The 15855-nt window shown below is 31.1% G+C and overlaps 2 protein-coding genes across 2 annotated transcripts; one reads left to right on the top strand and one right to left on the bottom strand.

Moving 5' to 3' along the window:
• Window positions 1-426: 426 nt before the first annotated feature.
• On the bottom strand, window positions 427-3173 carry LOC129288582 (uncharacterized). Its single transcript, XM_054925227.1, has 5 exons — window positions 2910-3173; window positions 2071-2337; window positions 1682-1966; window positions 1235-1579; window positions 427-998 (listed from the first exon to the last, which is right to left on the bottom strand). The coding sequence occupies exons 1-5, from the start codon at window positions 3009-3011 to the stop codon at window positions 723-725; spliced, it is 1275 nt and encodes a 424-aa protein (XP_054781202.1). The 5' UTR covers window positions 3012-3173; the 3' UTR covers window positions 427-722.
• Window positions 3174-9629: 6456 nt separating this feature from the next.
• LOC129287673 (25.3 kDa vesicle transport protein SEC22-1) lies at window positions 9630-14087 on the top strand. Its single transcript, XM_054923896.1, has 6 exons — window positions 9630-9805; window positions 10908-11156; window positions 11979-12139; window positions 12264-12410; window positions 12520-12596; window positions 13578-14087. Exons 2-6 carry the CDS (start codon window positions 10969-10971, stop codon window positions 13659-13661), a joined length of 657 nt encoding a protein of 218 aa, XP_054779871.1. The 5' UTR covers window positions 9630-9805; window positions 10908-10968; the 3' UTR covers window positions 13662-14087.
• Window positions 14088-15855: the final 1768 nt, after the last annotated feature.

Here is a 15855-nt window from a genome sequence, read left to right as displayed (position 1 = left end):
AGTTGGACTGAAGGCAATGGTAAAGATTCCCACATATCACTAAATGCAGGAAAACAGTATTATTGTTTTTTAAATTCTATTTTCATTTTTTGGTTTTAACTTTAAAAAGGACAAACTACATTTTAAAAAAATATCTCAAATCATAAAGTTAAAAATGAAAATTGAACAAAAAATTAAACAAATCTTAATCATCCAAATCCAATCATAACAGTTAGTTGCTTGTACACTTGTACTTGATTTCATTAGTCAACTTGAAAAAACTCAGAAAACTCCTTAGATTTTCACTGTCATGATTACCGAAACAATCTAACCATTTGATCTCTTTTATGTTAAAACGTTACCTACTAAAATCGTACAAAAAAGCTACCCATTCTACAGTATGACAGGCCATCCACCAGAGCCACGTGGACTAGAGCAACATAAAAGTTAACTAAAATAGTTCTGTAATTATAAGTTGCAGCCGTCAAAAGGCATTCATCTGAAATACAAAGGCCGTGCAACATCGTCATTTCCAAGGACATTATACTATCTTGTACATTAAAATTTGCAAACCTAAGTATTCATTGAATTTTCAGTCTATAAACGAAAAACAATCGTCTCGATCCGGACAGATTTCATACATCTAGTGATCAACGGACTCGGGTTGTTTAGGATATGAAACACAAGAACGGCAAAAGAAACTTGCAACAGCATGCAATTCTCTGAACACAAGCCAGGATCTTTTAATACTGTCTCAAAGTAATATTCAATCGGCCGGGTCGCAGATTTGTTTCTTGCAGCAAAAGCTTGGGGGCAGTGTTCGGATGAATGACAGTTACGCCATGAAATATATCTCTGGATTTCCCACCAAAGATCAAGACATCTCCTGATTCCAGCACAACTTTCTGTGCCTTGTCAGGATCTCTCTCGTCACCAAATAGAAAGTCTGCTGAGTCTCCAATGGAGAAGGAAACCACTGGCAAGCCTCGACGAAGGCTTTCTTCACTTTCATCCTTGTCCTGAGTACAAAGATCATTAACTATAATAAGCAATACTCTTAACAAGTTGATAGAAAAAAGAACATAAATGGGTGCGTGGTTGGATTGAAATACAAGCAAGGAATGCTATTTGACGCTTATAAGTTATAACTTTTGTTCAGCAAGATTTTTGTTCTTTTGTTTTCTTTTCATCTTTTTGGGATGTTACTAATCCAAACTAAGTGACTTGAATATGTTTACAATGCTTGAATACATACCCGATGAAGACCCAAACGCCCGTTTTGTGAGTAGAAGTTTACAAGACATATGTCAGGTTCCATCGATGGAAGTGTCTTCTCTGGCTTGCCAGTTTTCGAATCTTGCTGTATGAGAGCTTGGGAATCCCTAATTGCTTGCTCAGTAATCTGAAGAAATTCAACAGGAATGTTGGGTGGCCTTGCTCCATCAAAGGGCCTGCGGTCTCCATACTCACTTGTCTGAGGATCCCAATTTTTACCCAGGCACATCATCTTCAGATGCAATTTTGTCCCTTCACGATAAGCAGGCTGGTAGAATCCCCCAGGACCAAGTCCTAACTGCCGGCATCTTTCAACTATTTTGACCTAAGTGTGCACTTAAGGGTTTTAGAAAGGAATTCATGAATGATAGTACCAAAAAAAAAAAAAAACATAGATCTGTAACAAAAGAGAGAAAGCATGAAGAACCTGATCACTTGATGAAATGTAACCCTTCAAGAGTATCATCCCAGGCCTTAATACAGTCCTACTTGTCGTACCCATATTGCGTTTGGTTTCATTCCGCTTTTCTCTATTACGTACAAGTAAAGATACTTTCAAAGAAACCAATCCAGATTCTTTTGGACGGCAAATGTCAAATGGTTCAACCAATGCAGGATTCTCTGTTTCCACAGTTTTATGGACAATAGTGGGATTCCTGCTCTCTAAATGTTCAACTGGATCACCTTGCCTTGAAGGTAGCTCAGCGTCACTCTGCACATTAGTACATTTTAACTTGGAGACATCAGACAGAGGTTTCCCAATGCTGCTTAGCTAGAAATTAAGAAACCAGAATGAACAGATGATGAAGGAATAACCTTTACAACCAATTTAGAAGCCGTTTCTCTGTCCAATTCCTCTGAGCAACCACTTGAAGTGTCAGGAACTCTCTGCTCTAGTTGACAAGTGGTCACTTTAACTGATTCATCATCTCCTTCACATGAGGAGGAGGAGGACTGCTCACAGTAATGTGAAGCTTGAGAACCATGACACAGCGAAAAACTACGGCCTGAATTTTGCCGATAACTTTTCCTTCCATCCTTTCCAGAACATGATTTACTGCCAGAAAATCCATCTCCAACAACCTACATAGAAGGCCAAAATTTGATATTCCTAACAACAATTCACTTATCCGTTCAATTTTGGGGCTTGCTTGGAGAGAATGACATTGGTAAGTATAAAATAAAGGACTCTAAATCAAAAAAGCATTTTGACCATAACGTAGGCGTATAAGCACGGCTCATTTGCATTCTTACCATGCACACCCTAGAGTCAAAACCGAGTAACAAGTTAGATGCATTAGAGAAACTTAATGTTGGAAAATAAACAGAATAAATGATTTTTCAGACTTCTTTTTGGTTTTGTTTTTAGTTTTTTCCCCTGCTACTTTAGAAATGGAACAGGAATATCAGGATACCAGAACAGTTATAAATTAATTTCTCTGATATCACACGTCGTTCTTTTTTATTAGCACACTTGTAACCATGGGATTATATGGCTGAGAAAATATTCAAAACAATGTTATCGCATCGCTGCAGTGCAACCCCATTTGCGTACCTTCAACAGCATTGAACCCCATGTTTATACTATAGAATCACCAAAAGAAGAACAAAACGGGAAAGAAAAGGGGCAAAAATTAAAGAAAAGGGTTAATTACTGGGTTATGGGGATGCTTGGATTGATCATTAGCACGTTGGGACCGTCGTATTGGAGAATTACGTCCTCGACTGTGTGGGGTTCGACCTCGTCCACGATCCATTGCCCTAAAGTACGAGTTAGCTGAAAAAACAGGGTCTTTTCGAATCAAAGCAGCGAAACTGAGGAAGGAAGGGAACCCCAACAAGCTTACTTGCGGGGCCGAAAAGGGCAAGAGTAGTGGAAATTTACAGGCCTGATCGTCAGGGAGATGCGGGAAGTTGAAAAGCTATCAAATATTTAGAAATTACACATTTTTCATAGAAAAATAAACACCACTAGTCCTACTTTTAAGATGTTTATTTAACTAAAAAAAGTTAAAGTTTATTAATTATATTTAAAAAAAAAAATTTTTAAATTTTATCTTTATTAAATATAAATAATTTTAATAGTGTACTTTATTTTATTATTATTTAATGAAGGATAAATTAAAAAATTTGTAATAAAAATTTAATGAGATTATTTATAAAAAATAAAAAAATTTATTTATGATAGGAAGAATATCGTTTCTTAAAAACGAAGGAAGCAAATATCATATTAATAATATCTATTTATTTTTTATTATTTGCTCCTCTCCACCCACCTTCTTCTAACCCCTTATTAAATTTGGGTCTTTTAATTTTAATTTTATATTTATATATATTAAACTAAAAAAATTAATAAATATCTGGACATTTTAAATATAATATGAGTTATCAAAATTTAATATTAAATTTTTTATAATTTTTATTAATTAATTATCCAGATATATTTTAGATAATGCAGATTTTTGTATAAAAATTATAAAAAAAATTAGCATTAAATTTATACCATCAATATCATCAATATATATTAATAAAACTCATAGAATGATATTGATTGGACAAATAAACTCCCACTCTAACTGGTCAATGCATTGATCTGATATAAATATCACATTCCGTTTGGTTGATTTCATTTAACATGTATCCAACTTCTATAGGTTTAGTCATAGTTTTGAACATGTTCGTTCCCCCCCAATTTTCAAACTTCAAATGTACGTAGAGACTGCCATGGAAGCATTAATTGATTACGCCTTCTCCATTTATGGCCCTATTTGTTGCACTTTTCCATGTTCTTCCATTGCACTGTTTTTCATAGCAATTGTTTAATTTCATATTTTTTACAACTCAGAGACTGTTCCATTTGCTCTTCTTTGCTTGCAGTTCGTCTTCCTCTATTTTTTATCAAGCAACAGATTTTTCCCCTTTAATCTTCATTTTCTTTTTTTTTTCTCCTGCCACGTTTTATCCATTAAAGTTTTACATTCTATGATCTATTTTATGATCTTTCAGCAATGGCATCGTCTTTTTTAACAAACGGTGGTCATGTTGCCGGTAGGTCCACCTTTCCTTTTGTCATCAGTTGTCAGGGAAAGGGGATCCACTTAGGTGTGTTCGTTGGTTGTTGCTGTTACCGTCAAGAACAGATATGTTCTTTTTTTTTTTTTTTTTAGAAACACAGAAACAAAGATTGCATAAATAAGAGCAAATCATGATTTAAGGTTTTTCTGAAGACCGGTGACATTATGCATTATTGATAGAGAGTTCACATTTGATTTGGTTTTTTATTCAAATTCTTAGCAAAAAAATAAATTTCACTTTAGAATCTTGATATGTTTTTTAGGTGGCAGTGAGTTTTTTTTTTTTTCTTTTGGCCAATCAATACCAAATTGGTTCCAGTAAAAAAGAGATGTGCTTCTGCTTCATTTTCTCTCTATTTTCTAGATATAAGCAATTTGTTTTTATGTCTTGATGTAATCTGCTGTTGAAGTTTCAAAAGCTTTGTTTTGTTTCTTTTCTTTTCTTTTTTTTTCTTTTTTTTTTGTTGCAGAATTGAGTGGACTTATTTCTTTGTTTTCTCAATTTAAAAAGCTTAATTGGGGCATGTTTGACAGTAAGGGAGAATTTATTATCTTAGATGATCAAACATGAGGCAGAAATTTCCATTTTTCTTTTGCAACGCTTCACTTCCACCTCCCTTCTATAGAGCAATCTGTGACCGCATCATGGTTTAGTAATTTGATATCCGCAATATTTTAAGTACCTTCTCATTTTGTTTCGTGGTGTTGTTTTTTCCTGTTTTAGTCAAGTCTATGCTATGGGTCACGTTTGACATAAGAATATGTTTATTGGTGCATTGAAGGTATCCACATGTAAACTTTGTAATCATGTTGTGGAAGTACCAAGTGCATAGGTACTTAGCTGAAGTTTTGCATTTATTAAAGTATTTTTAGAATCATTTTTTATCCTTAAATATAAAATGTTATTAGCATTTTTTTAATAAATAGATCATTATTCTTTCATTAAATTGGAAAGAGAAAAATATAAGTATTCTCATGAATTTATTTTAAAAAAATCATTTTTATTTACAATAATTATGAATAAAATTGAAATGTTGAGGTGCTTTTAATTAGATAATCAATTTTTATCAGTTGTATGATTTAATTAAAAACATTTATATATAGGGATAAAGGGAGTACATATCTAAAAAATTAAATTAAATTATTTCTTATTTCAATAATTTCATTAGTATAAAAATATATAAGAGTTGGCCAATATATATATATATATAAGAAAGTACAAAATTAATTAAAAAAATCAAGAAAAAAGCTACATTGATGAGAAAAATTTTAGATAAATCCATCAAGAAATCCATGCCTAATGATTATCCCCTCGCTTAACTTTTGGCATAAAACTATCTCTTCATGCTGATAAGACTCAAGTTTTGCCAAATTAAGCTCATAAAAAATAATATCCAAATTTTTTTTTGTAATATCTATTAATATATTAAAAATAAATCCTAAATTTTTTTAAAGTAAATATAATAAATTATAATAAAAAATTGACTTCTTTGTTGTTTGCCAGCCAGTTGAGATTTAATTTCCCATGAAACATGAATAACGGCAAAAGGAAGTTTTTTTAAAAAAATATATAAATAAATTTATTGTATTTCATTAACTCATGTTAATTGTTTTGTCCAAATTATTTGACATGTTCAATATGATTGATTAAAAAGTATTTGAAAAAAACAATTTAATCGTATAACACTGTCACCTTAGGTCAAGCCCATGCAACACACAGGCTCCAGGCTAGTTATTTTTAAAAACTTATCATATTATATGGAATTGTTATTAAATAAATAGAATTGATAGGCTAATTTTGTAAGATTGATTTATTGTCCTATATGATCTAGAGCACTGAGAGACCTCAAGTTTTGAAATTTCATATATTTTAAAATGATGCAGTCTATTTCCAAAACATTTTACAAAAGGCTTCTAAATGATTGTAGAAATCCGATCACCTTATAACACTATTGTCCCATAGATAAGATAAATATAATATATTGGACATGATGAGATCTAAATTATAAAAAAAGAAATACAAAAGATATAAATGCTTACTTTAACATCTTGAAAGGCTAATTCAATATTGTTGGATTCTTCTGATACATTTTTACTTGGCAATCTCCAAATATAAAACATCCTAGCCATATTTCGTTGTGTTGATGGTATGAATCGCGTAGATCTCAAATATAGAAGTTATAGATAATATAAATAAGAGTCGAGAGGAGATAAACCTAATGTAATTAGAGGGGTGAGTTGAACGCAAAAGTGTGAAATGTAGTATTAGCTTAACCTAGTAATTTATGATTGAATAAGGCTGAATGGAGAAGGAAAATTAATGGGTGATTTTTTTTAAAAATCAAGATGATAGATATTAAATATTTATTTTGTGAGTATAGATATTTAAGATATTTGAATTTTAACTAACTTCATGAGGGTCTTTTCAACATATTAAATTCTCCAAAATTTAACATCATAATATTCTCCATAAATAATGGTAGTTCTAAATACTTTATTATTAAATAGATTAATATCTATATTATGAAATTTATAATACATGAAATTTAAAATCATGAAATTCAAATTATTAAACAGATTAATGTTTATACTTTATTATATTTATAATTCTCCAAAAACACAAATTCCTTCTCATAGATATTTAAACAAATAGATATCAATTTAAATTTGAATTCTAGTATGTATATATATATATATTTATACTCGATCATATGAACTTAAATTTTTGACATATATTTAAGGTGGTTGAAAAATTTAAATAGATAAGATATTAATTTGAATTCAAATATGATCAAATTTGAATTATAAATATGTAAAAAAAATCTTTATATATGTCTAAAAATTAATAATTTATACTGTACCTAACTACAAATTTAAATAATATATTATATATATATATATATTAAACAATAATAAACCATCTTAGAACGAACTCCAAAGCACAAAATCTTAAGAAAGATATTTCAAAATACATAATTGTAATAAAGTTAAAAATAAATATGTGACATTCTTTTATCGCCTTTAACCCTACTTTTATATATATAATGATTATTGATTATGGTTAAAACTAAGTTAACCATATATATTAAATTAAATTTAGTTTTAACTTCTATATATATATATATATATGATACCCAATTCTCAACTAATGCCATAATATAACCAGCGGAAAAGCACGGGCAATTTAAGAAATTTTAAATAAAAATTATAAAAATGAAACCAGTTTTTAGTATACATGTATGGCAATATTATGAAATTGCTTCGGTATGTTTTAGAGCACATCCCCATTTAAAATAAATTAATGAGGCTAAATCTGTCATTTCCATGAAGAATTACAATTGACTAAATAAAATTCCTATGATTCAATAAATTCAATAAACTAAATAAACTCCAATTGATACATACATACATACATACATACATACATACATACATATACATAGATATATATATATATATATATATATATAAGCACTAAGACTAGTTTTATCTATATATACTTATATAGTTAGTTTATGTTGAATGTTGATAAGAGATTGTGGGACACTCAATAACATCTAACTAAACACATATACACGGACATAGCTTATCATGATGATTCAACAAACCAAGATTGGCCAGCATGACCCCTCATGATTCATAAGCCTAAACATTCTCAACGTATAACATCCTATGAGTACTGTTAATGGATCTCATTTTCATGCTAGCCATCTTTCATATCATTGATATTTGCTTATGTTGATTTCTTTTCGAACATGTTTTAATGCTTTGAGTTTAGCACTTTTTATTACATATGGTACCCTTTTAATATTTAATTATAATATTTGACCTCTTATAAGAAAGGGAAAAAAGGAGAAAAAGAAAAATGACTGCCAGACTCGTCCATGGCTGTGCTCAGTCCACACACAGAATTGAATGGCACTCACCTCCCTTGGCTTCAACATTCATTCATTGAACACTACTCCCCCAAGTTTGAGCATCATTCACAAATCACAGAGGTTGATTTTTGCAGAAGCTAGAGTGACGCCTAGAGTCGTGCTTGTTAGGACAAACAAGCAAGTCGAGGTTGAGGAAAATCATATATCAGAGATGCAAGATGTCAAATGCATGCACTGAAAGTAAGAGATAAACCATTGGAAGCCAAGCAGCAGCGAGCTTGGTGTTGAGCATTTGCAACAATTCTATACAACATGTGTGAGGGATAGAGTCAGCTTCCCTCGCCTCTATCTCTCCATTGAGGTAGAGGACAAATTTGAATTGTTCATATTAGATCTTTTTAATTTTTATTTAAAATTTGTATTTTGAAATAAAAATATATAAAAAAATTTAGTAAATATACTTATTAATTTGACAGTTTAGATTTAATATGTATGGTTCAAATTTAATATTAAAAATTTAAATTAACTTTTTAAATATATTTTAGATAGTATAAATATATTCCGAATAGAGTAATAAACTTATTAAAAAAATTTAATATTAAACTTGAAACACCCATATTAAACCTAGACCGTTAGATTGATAAATATATTTATTAATTTTTTTACAATTGTTATATATTTTTTATTTTAAAAAATATAAATTTTAAATAAAAATTAAAAATATATGATCTTAATTTGGATAGCTTAGAGTGGAGAGGCAGGGGAGGTTTCTCTCAATAGAGAGAAGCCAACTCTGTGAAGTATTGGAGCCCAACCAAAACCAAATTTCTCATGATCTTAAAAATAATGCTTTGACTTCTTTGATGCAAATACTGAGAAGTGAGAACAAGAGGGGCAGACAATCAAGCACTAGTAATTGCAAGTGAAATTAAATTCACAACCTTCCACTTATGATAAAATTTACATGTTAATATATTACACACACACTTACACACACACATATATATATATATTAATATATTATATATATTTTAAATAGAACCATTGGTAGGTTCTCGCCTTTTTAGGTTATATATATTTATATATTTATTCAATTTCAAGTGCATGCTTAATTAAAACACCACACCATAAACTAATCTTTCACCAAATACATCTGCAGCAAACCCCAAAATTTTTTTGGGTGCAATATATGATGTAAGATTTAAATTTCTTGCATGTGATGTCTTTTATATAAATTTGAGTACCATCCACTAATTATTAACACTAGCAACTAGCTCTTTCATTCTTTCTAACAGGCATGAAACTATGAGGATTTATGTTATGAAAAAAAAACTATGAGGATTTATTAAAAGAAAAAAATAGAACCTAATTTAAGATTTTGCAAAATTAATGGGATAAAATATTAATTTTCCCTTCTTATTTCTTCGAAACGCGAAAACGAAGATCTCGTCTGCTCTCGGGTCCATCTGAGTCTGATCCGTCGTTCTTCAGCACTTCATAGATCGGCAGCCGGCTGTATCACTACGGAGACAACGACCGTCGGCAATAGCTGAGCAGCTCGGCCACCGTTTGCCCCCCCTTCGCTTCTCATTTTGTTAGGTTAGCCCTTTCTTCCACTTTCAATGTATCCCTTTCTTTGCTTCACTCTTTATCTGCTTCACCCTTTTTCTCATTTCTGAGCCTATGATCATGGCATCTTCTTCATTGCTTTCATTTCTCATCAATTCTCCACTCTTCACTGCGAAGTTGTTCGAGAAAATGATAGAACTAGAAAATATTGGTCTTTTTAATGTTTTTTCAGAAATGAAGAGGGAAAGTGACAAAATTTGGATTCATGCGCCCATCCGTCACTGACAACCAGATATTTCTTCATTCTGTATCGCTAAAATTGATGATGCAAACGTATCAGATCCGAATAACGTAATAACACACTTGGTTTCAGCATCTCGTTTAGGTTGCGCTCGAAGAAAGTAAAACCTAATTACAAATTACAATGTCCACTCCGCATAACATAAGAAAATGAAGTGTTATAATCAGGTCCTAGGCGATGTTAATTATGTGGCATATGAATTATGGCTTGTATTACTTTCGTGTTGCTGCATTAGGCTAAGTGTTGGAGATTAGATGGGTTATCCGGAGCATAATATGGGTCCTTGACTTCTTAAGACACTGTATATATCATATCATCTTTCATAGAGGGCTTTGCTGAAAGAATTTGGTGAATTGAATGGGGCATGTTTAGGCCAATATAAAATTACTGCAGTTTGCTATTATTTATCATGGAAAGGACTGGAAGACAAGTTTCTGTTCTTTGAATTTCCCATGTTGTCAAAATAATCATGAATCAGCATGCCTGTTTTTGTGCTTGTTTGACTGTCCAAAATAAGATTTATAGTGGGTTACACTATTCCAAGCCATGGTCGGTGTGCTCATTTGTTGAAATCTGTGCTATGTACCTAGAAACGTGTCTATTAGGTAAGAAATGTAGTATAGTGATTGAGATAATTGTTAACACCATTTGCACTAAGGGGTCCTTTGGTGCTAGTACTGAAGTGTGGGCCAATATCTCTTAATTAAGTTTATTTGTATATTTATTAAAAAGAAGAAGCTAAAGATCTGTATATTTGTGCATTTTATCCTTTTATTGTTTCTATTCCTGAGTCTAACATGGTCTGTTATTGTTCATGAACTACTGTTGCAGTGTATTGTGCCTTAGTTGGAGAGTTCTGAGCAAAGAAGAGGGACGTGGTGAACTTAAAAAGATGGTTAAATTGACTATGATTGCTCGTGTTACTGATGGTCTTCCTCTAGCTGAGGGACTGGATGACGGTCGTGATATTAGAGATGCTGAGTTTTACAAACAGCAAGTTAAGGCTTTGTTTAAGAACCTCTCAAGAGGACAACATGAGGCATCAAGGATGTCAATTGAAACTGGTCCTTATGTTTTCCAGTATCCTTGTGCCTTTAGGTTTCATGACTGTTTTGTGGAGTGGTGATAGAATGGTAATTGCTTGGTTATTTTACATGTACCACCATTGTATTATTAAATACATCTAATCACCAAGGGTAACATCATATTGATATTTATTAAGTGATGGTATTCCCAGAGATTAACAATGAACAGTGATGAATTCTTGAGAATTATGGAAGTGTCTGTAGTGGTTGTTCTTTAATTTTCTATCTTGGTATTATGTTTTGTTCATGTCAAGGATGCTAGGCCTCCTGGCCATACACAATATACGCTGTACATGCATAATATATGCTTGCCTGAGGTCTTCCTTTGTTCTTGATAGCCATAAATCTATTGGTCCTCAACATTATAAGAGGCTACCATTTTTACCTTTTGTTTTGGTAGGTTGTTGTCTCTCATTTCCTTTGTTTATTGGACCAACACCAAATGAGTAAAACCACCTAGTGCTGGTGATACGCCCATTTCCTGTTGAATGATAATTAAGATAGTTACTTTCTATATAACTAGATGTGGGTCCCATGCATTGCAGAGTCTAAGAAATGAGTTGTGCTGTTCATGGCTTATGAATACTGTGGTTTGTTAGAGTTTTTATATTGATATGTTGATATGCATTTGCAAAATGTGATACTATCTTAAAGCTTCAAAACTTTGCTGCTTTTTCAAGTTTTCACAATACGTTCTTGTCTACAACTTTTTGAAAACTTAATATATGTGTGCGTGTGTATAGAGAGAGAGAGAGTTACATTTTCTTTGTGTTTGACTTGATTTAAAAGAACGATGATTGCCTTGACAATCCATCAGTTATATTATTGAAGGACGTGTCTGTTACTTGACAATGTGTGACCGTGCTTACCCTAAGAAGCTAGCCTTTCAATATCTTGAAGATCTTAGGAATGAGTTTGAGCGTGTTAATGGGTCTCAAATTGAAACTGCTGCCAGACCTTATGCCTTCATTAAGTTTGGTAGATATCACATTTCATGCCTGCTCTCTTCATTTGCATTACCTATCCTATTTTATTCATAGGATTGTTCTCATTTCTTGCTGGTGCTTAATTTTCTTTTTTTCATTTTTAATTTCTTAAAAAGACACATTTATACAGAAAACAAAGAAATTGTACCAGGACACCCATACCCAGCGCAATATTGCAAAGTTGAATGATGAACTCTATGAAGTCCATCAGATAATGACACGAAATGTGCAAGAAGTTCTTGGTGTCGGTGAACAGTTGGACCGTAAGATGTTAATCTATTATCTGGATTGTCTTAGCTTTTGCATATTTTTTCTGCTGATATCTTGTGCCACGAGCATACTTCTACAATTGATTTAAATGCTAATGTGCAGAGGTTAGCCAAATGTCCAGCCGCTTATCATCAGAATCCCGCATATATGCTGATAAGGCAAGAGATTTAAATCGCCAGGTTAGTCTTTTAGAGTGTAGTGTCATGCACACGATATCTAGCTTATATTGGTATTGTAGTCTTCCTTATTTGTCACTGCTGATTGATATCAATTGATTGTGACCTATCTGAAACAATGGTGCATTAGACCTTTAAGCATGACACACAAGATAGAGACAGGCACACACTAAATTTGAAAACTAGTAGAATAGGACATGGCATGGTGGATGGGTATGTAATTGCCATTTTATAACATATCGTTGTTCCATCTGTGTTTATCAATTTGGGAATGTAAAAGGAATAGAATTTTTTTAAAAAAGTGAATTTGCATCTGAACAATGTTTCTTTTTGCCCTGACTTATTTGAGGAAAGGTACTAGAAAGAGACAATTACTCTTGAAGAGTGATGACAGAAGTATATAGGAATCACACATTTTAATTTTTACGCAAGGAAAAGGGAGCCCTTCCTTTGCACTAATCAAACAGGGTGTTAGTCTGTTAGAGAAAAGAGACAATTTTTTTTTTTGGCCTGAAAAAAAGAGACAATTTAAACTTGCTAATGAAAGACATCATATATGTTCAATGCTCATTTCGATAAACATTTTGTATGTGCTGGTTGCAAATTACTTTTACTCTATAGTTAATTTTTTGCGTTCAGTTGTTGAATAGAATTATAAATTCATAATGTACACCAAAAAATAAAGAATTATAAATCTGCAATACAAATTTGTTTTGTCACATGACATGATGTATGGTTATTCATTTGTAAAATCCTAGGAACACGATTACATATGCCTTCTGTTATTTGGTTTCTCTGACGTTTCCATCAGAAGGGTCCACCGTTTCTTGTCTTTATTTACCACCTCTCTTTTTCCACTTCGTACAGATAATTCTGCCATTTGTTTGGAAGTGATCAGTTCCTTTCAAGCTTCTGGTTGATATCTTGATTGTAGTTATACACAATATTGCAAATATATAACTGCAAATCCGATCTTGAGTGTAGGCTCTGATTCGTAAGTGGGCCCCTGTTGCTATCGTACTTGGAGTTGTCTTCCTGCTTTTCTGGGTAAAATCTAAGCTTTGGTGATTGAGCACACAGTTCATACTGTATGATATTTTTATTCTGGCTCTTGCTGCTGTGACTCGCTGTTGTCACAACCATCCAGAGTAGCGCAGAATCATGGTTTAGAAACAAACAATTACTGTCATTTACATCTCATGAGCGTCAGTTTTTCTGGAAAAGAGACGTTTTACCTTTAGCCTAAGGAGCCAAGATATGAGAAAACTTGATGCCCCTTGGACGCGTATATGCATTTCTTTTCTTGTGCTTACGGCTTCTCCATTGTTTTCAGGATTGTTGTGTTAATGAGTAATATATGTCCCCTTAGATATTATTTTGGGTTTCCATGTGAATTCCAGCTGAATTGGATTTACAGGGAAGCATTTGAGTAAAAGATAATGGGCTGTTCTTCCTTACTAACATAATGGCAGTATTGGTAGCTTCAAGGGATTATATTATGTTTCGGTAAGAAAAAAAAAAGGGATTATATTATGTGGAAGTTTGATATGCAGTATCTCATGCTTGTCTGCAATTTCTATTCCACCTTAAAATGTTTGAATATATTCAATATATAGAATTTAAAATATATCCACTTTATATAACCAATTATATTGGAATGTTGATATGTGTGTATTCAAATATTCAGAACTTTCAAAATAAAGGAATTTTTAAGTCATTATCTGATTTATTTTCATTCTTAATCGTCAAAATTGTGAAAACTTGAAATAAACAAGAATATTGGCCTTTGGCATTTCACCCAAAATGAAAAAGGATATTGGCTATTGACTCAGTTTGAGGAAGATTTTACGGATATTTCCTTAAGTTATTATTTACTTGGAAAATAGCAGAAAAATCTTCTTAAAATATGTAAATGATAATGAAGACCTCACAAAAAATCATAAATTTTTTTAAAGTTTATAGGTTCTTTTTGATATGATTTTTTTTTTGGTAAAATGATTAAAATACTCCCAATTTGAATTAACGCAGCAGTTACTTGTTTTGATTTTAGTTATTATCAGGAGAAAAATAATCATTGTTTAAATTAAATTATTCATGGATATTGAAAAAAATTAATCTTTTAATTTTTTAATTTTTAAATCATTTGTAATTCAATCTTTCAATTATAACTTGTTATAGTTTAGCTTTTTAATTTTTGATTCACTTATAATTCAATTTTTACTTTTTAATTTTTTTAAATTATCCTTATTAAATAAGAAAGATAAAAGAAATATTTATATCTTATTTTAAAATACTCTCTCTTACTATTTGATGTGTGATTTAAGTTAACATGAAAAAAGAGAATTAACAAAAATTGAGGGAGTGAGCTATAGACAAGTCAAAAGTTGAGAGAGTGAGTTATAAACAATTTAAAATTTGAGGGATTGAGTCGCAACAAATGATAGTTGAGAGGCTAAATTATAAGTAAGTTAAAAATTAAATAATTAAAAGATTAATTTTTTTCATGAATGTTTATAACACTTGGACTTCAGTAAATAAAAAATTTATACTAGGAAAGTTGTAATTGGTTTTCTATTCTAGTCATTGCAAAAAAAAAAAATTAAATTAAAGTAGTCATAAATATTTATAATACTCAGATTTTAGTGAATAAAAGATTTATATAGAGAAAATTGTAATTGTTTGTTTCATTTTAATTTATGCAATGAGTATTTTTTTTTAACAATGATTAATACGGAATAAATAATTATTACTTTAATTTAAATTGTGAGTATTTTAATTATTTCAATAAAAATCATTAATATTAAAAAATTTTAGAAACTTAAAAACATCATGGCATTTTATGAATCTCATTTTCATTTGTATATTTGAAAAAAAAATTTTATATCATTTTTTCTATTTGCTTTACAAATATTCCTTTTTTTTTTTTACCAGACTTTCCAAATATTACTTTGGAAAGTATTGCAAGACCTACAAAAGAACAGGAATATTTTTCAAAACAGGTATTCGGTGAATAGGATTATCTAACAATAAATCATGTTTGATATTGGATGATTGTAATACCTAATTTTGAGTAGGAATAATTTTCTACACAGATTTTGTATTTCAGCAATCATGAAACAACTAGACTTAAGCATTGCATGGAATGATAGCCAACAATAAAACAATGGTTGACACAGAATGTTAGAGGTCGGCGACTTCTATTTAAGATAAGTAGCTATAAATCCGACGATCTGAAGCTTTTAATCGTTGGATCCAGTAATGA

Source organism: Prosopis cineraria, unplaced genomic scaffold, assembly GCF_029017545.1.
Source record: "Prosopis cineraria cultivar Desert tree isolate PC_DT_omini unplaced genomic scaffold, ASM2901754v1 PC12, whole genome shotgun sequence".
NCBI classification, from domain to species: domain Eukaryota; kingdom Viridiplantae; phylum Streptophyta; class Magnoliopsida; order Fabales; family Fabaceae; genus Prosopis; species Prosopis cineraria.
Note: the sequence above shows the minus strand (reverse complement) of the source record. Positions and strands in the feature narration are given on the sequence as shown.

Bases quoted from the DNA above. Each gene is read 5' to 3' on its own strand.
- LOC129287673 (XM_054923896.1), top strand. From the start codon at position 10,969: ATGGTTAAATTGACTATGATTGCTCGTGTTACTGATGGTCTTCCTCTA. The intron at 12,140-12,263 runs GTAGATATCACA...TTTCTTAAAAAG, and splicing joins TTATGCCTTCATTAAGTTTG to ACACATTTATACAGAAAACA. The intron at 12,411-12,519 runs GTAAGATGTTAA...GCTAATGTGCAG, and splicing joins TGTCGGTGAACAGTTGGACC to AGGTTAGCCAAATGTCCAGC.
- LOC129288582 (XM_054925227.1), bottom strand. From the start codon at position 3,011: ATGGATCGTGGACGAGGTCGAACCCCACACAGTCGAGGACGTAATTCT. The intron at 2,338-2,909 runs GTAATTAACCCT...CCTTCTATGTAG, and splicing joins CCAAGCATCCCCATAACCCA to GTTGTTGGAGATGGATTTTC. The intron at 1,967-2,070 runs GTTATTCCTTCA...ACTAATGTGCAG, and splicing joins CTTCTAAATTGGTTGTAAAG to AGTGACGCTGAGCTACCTTC.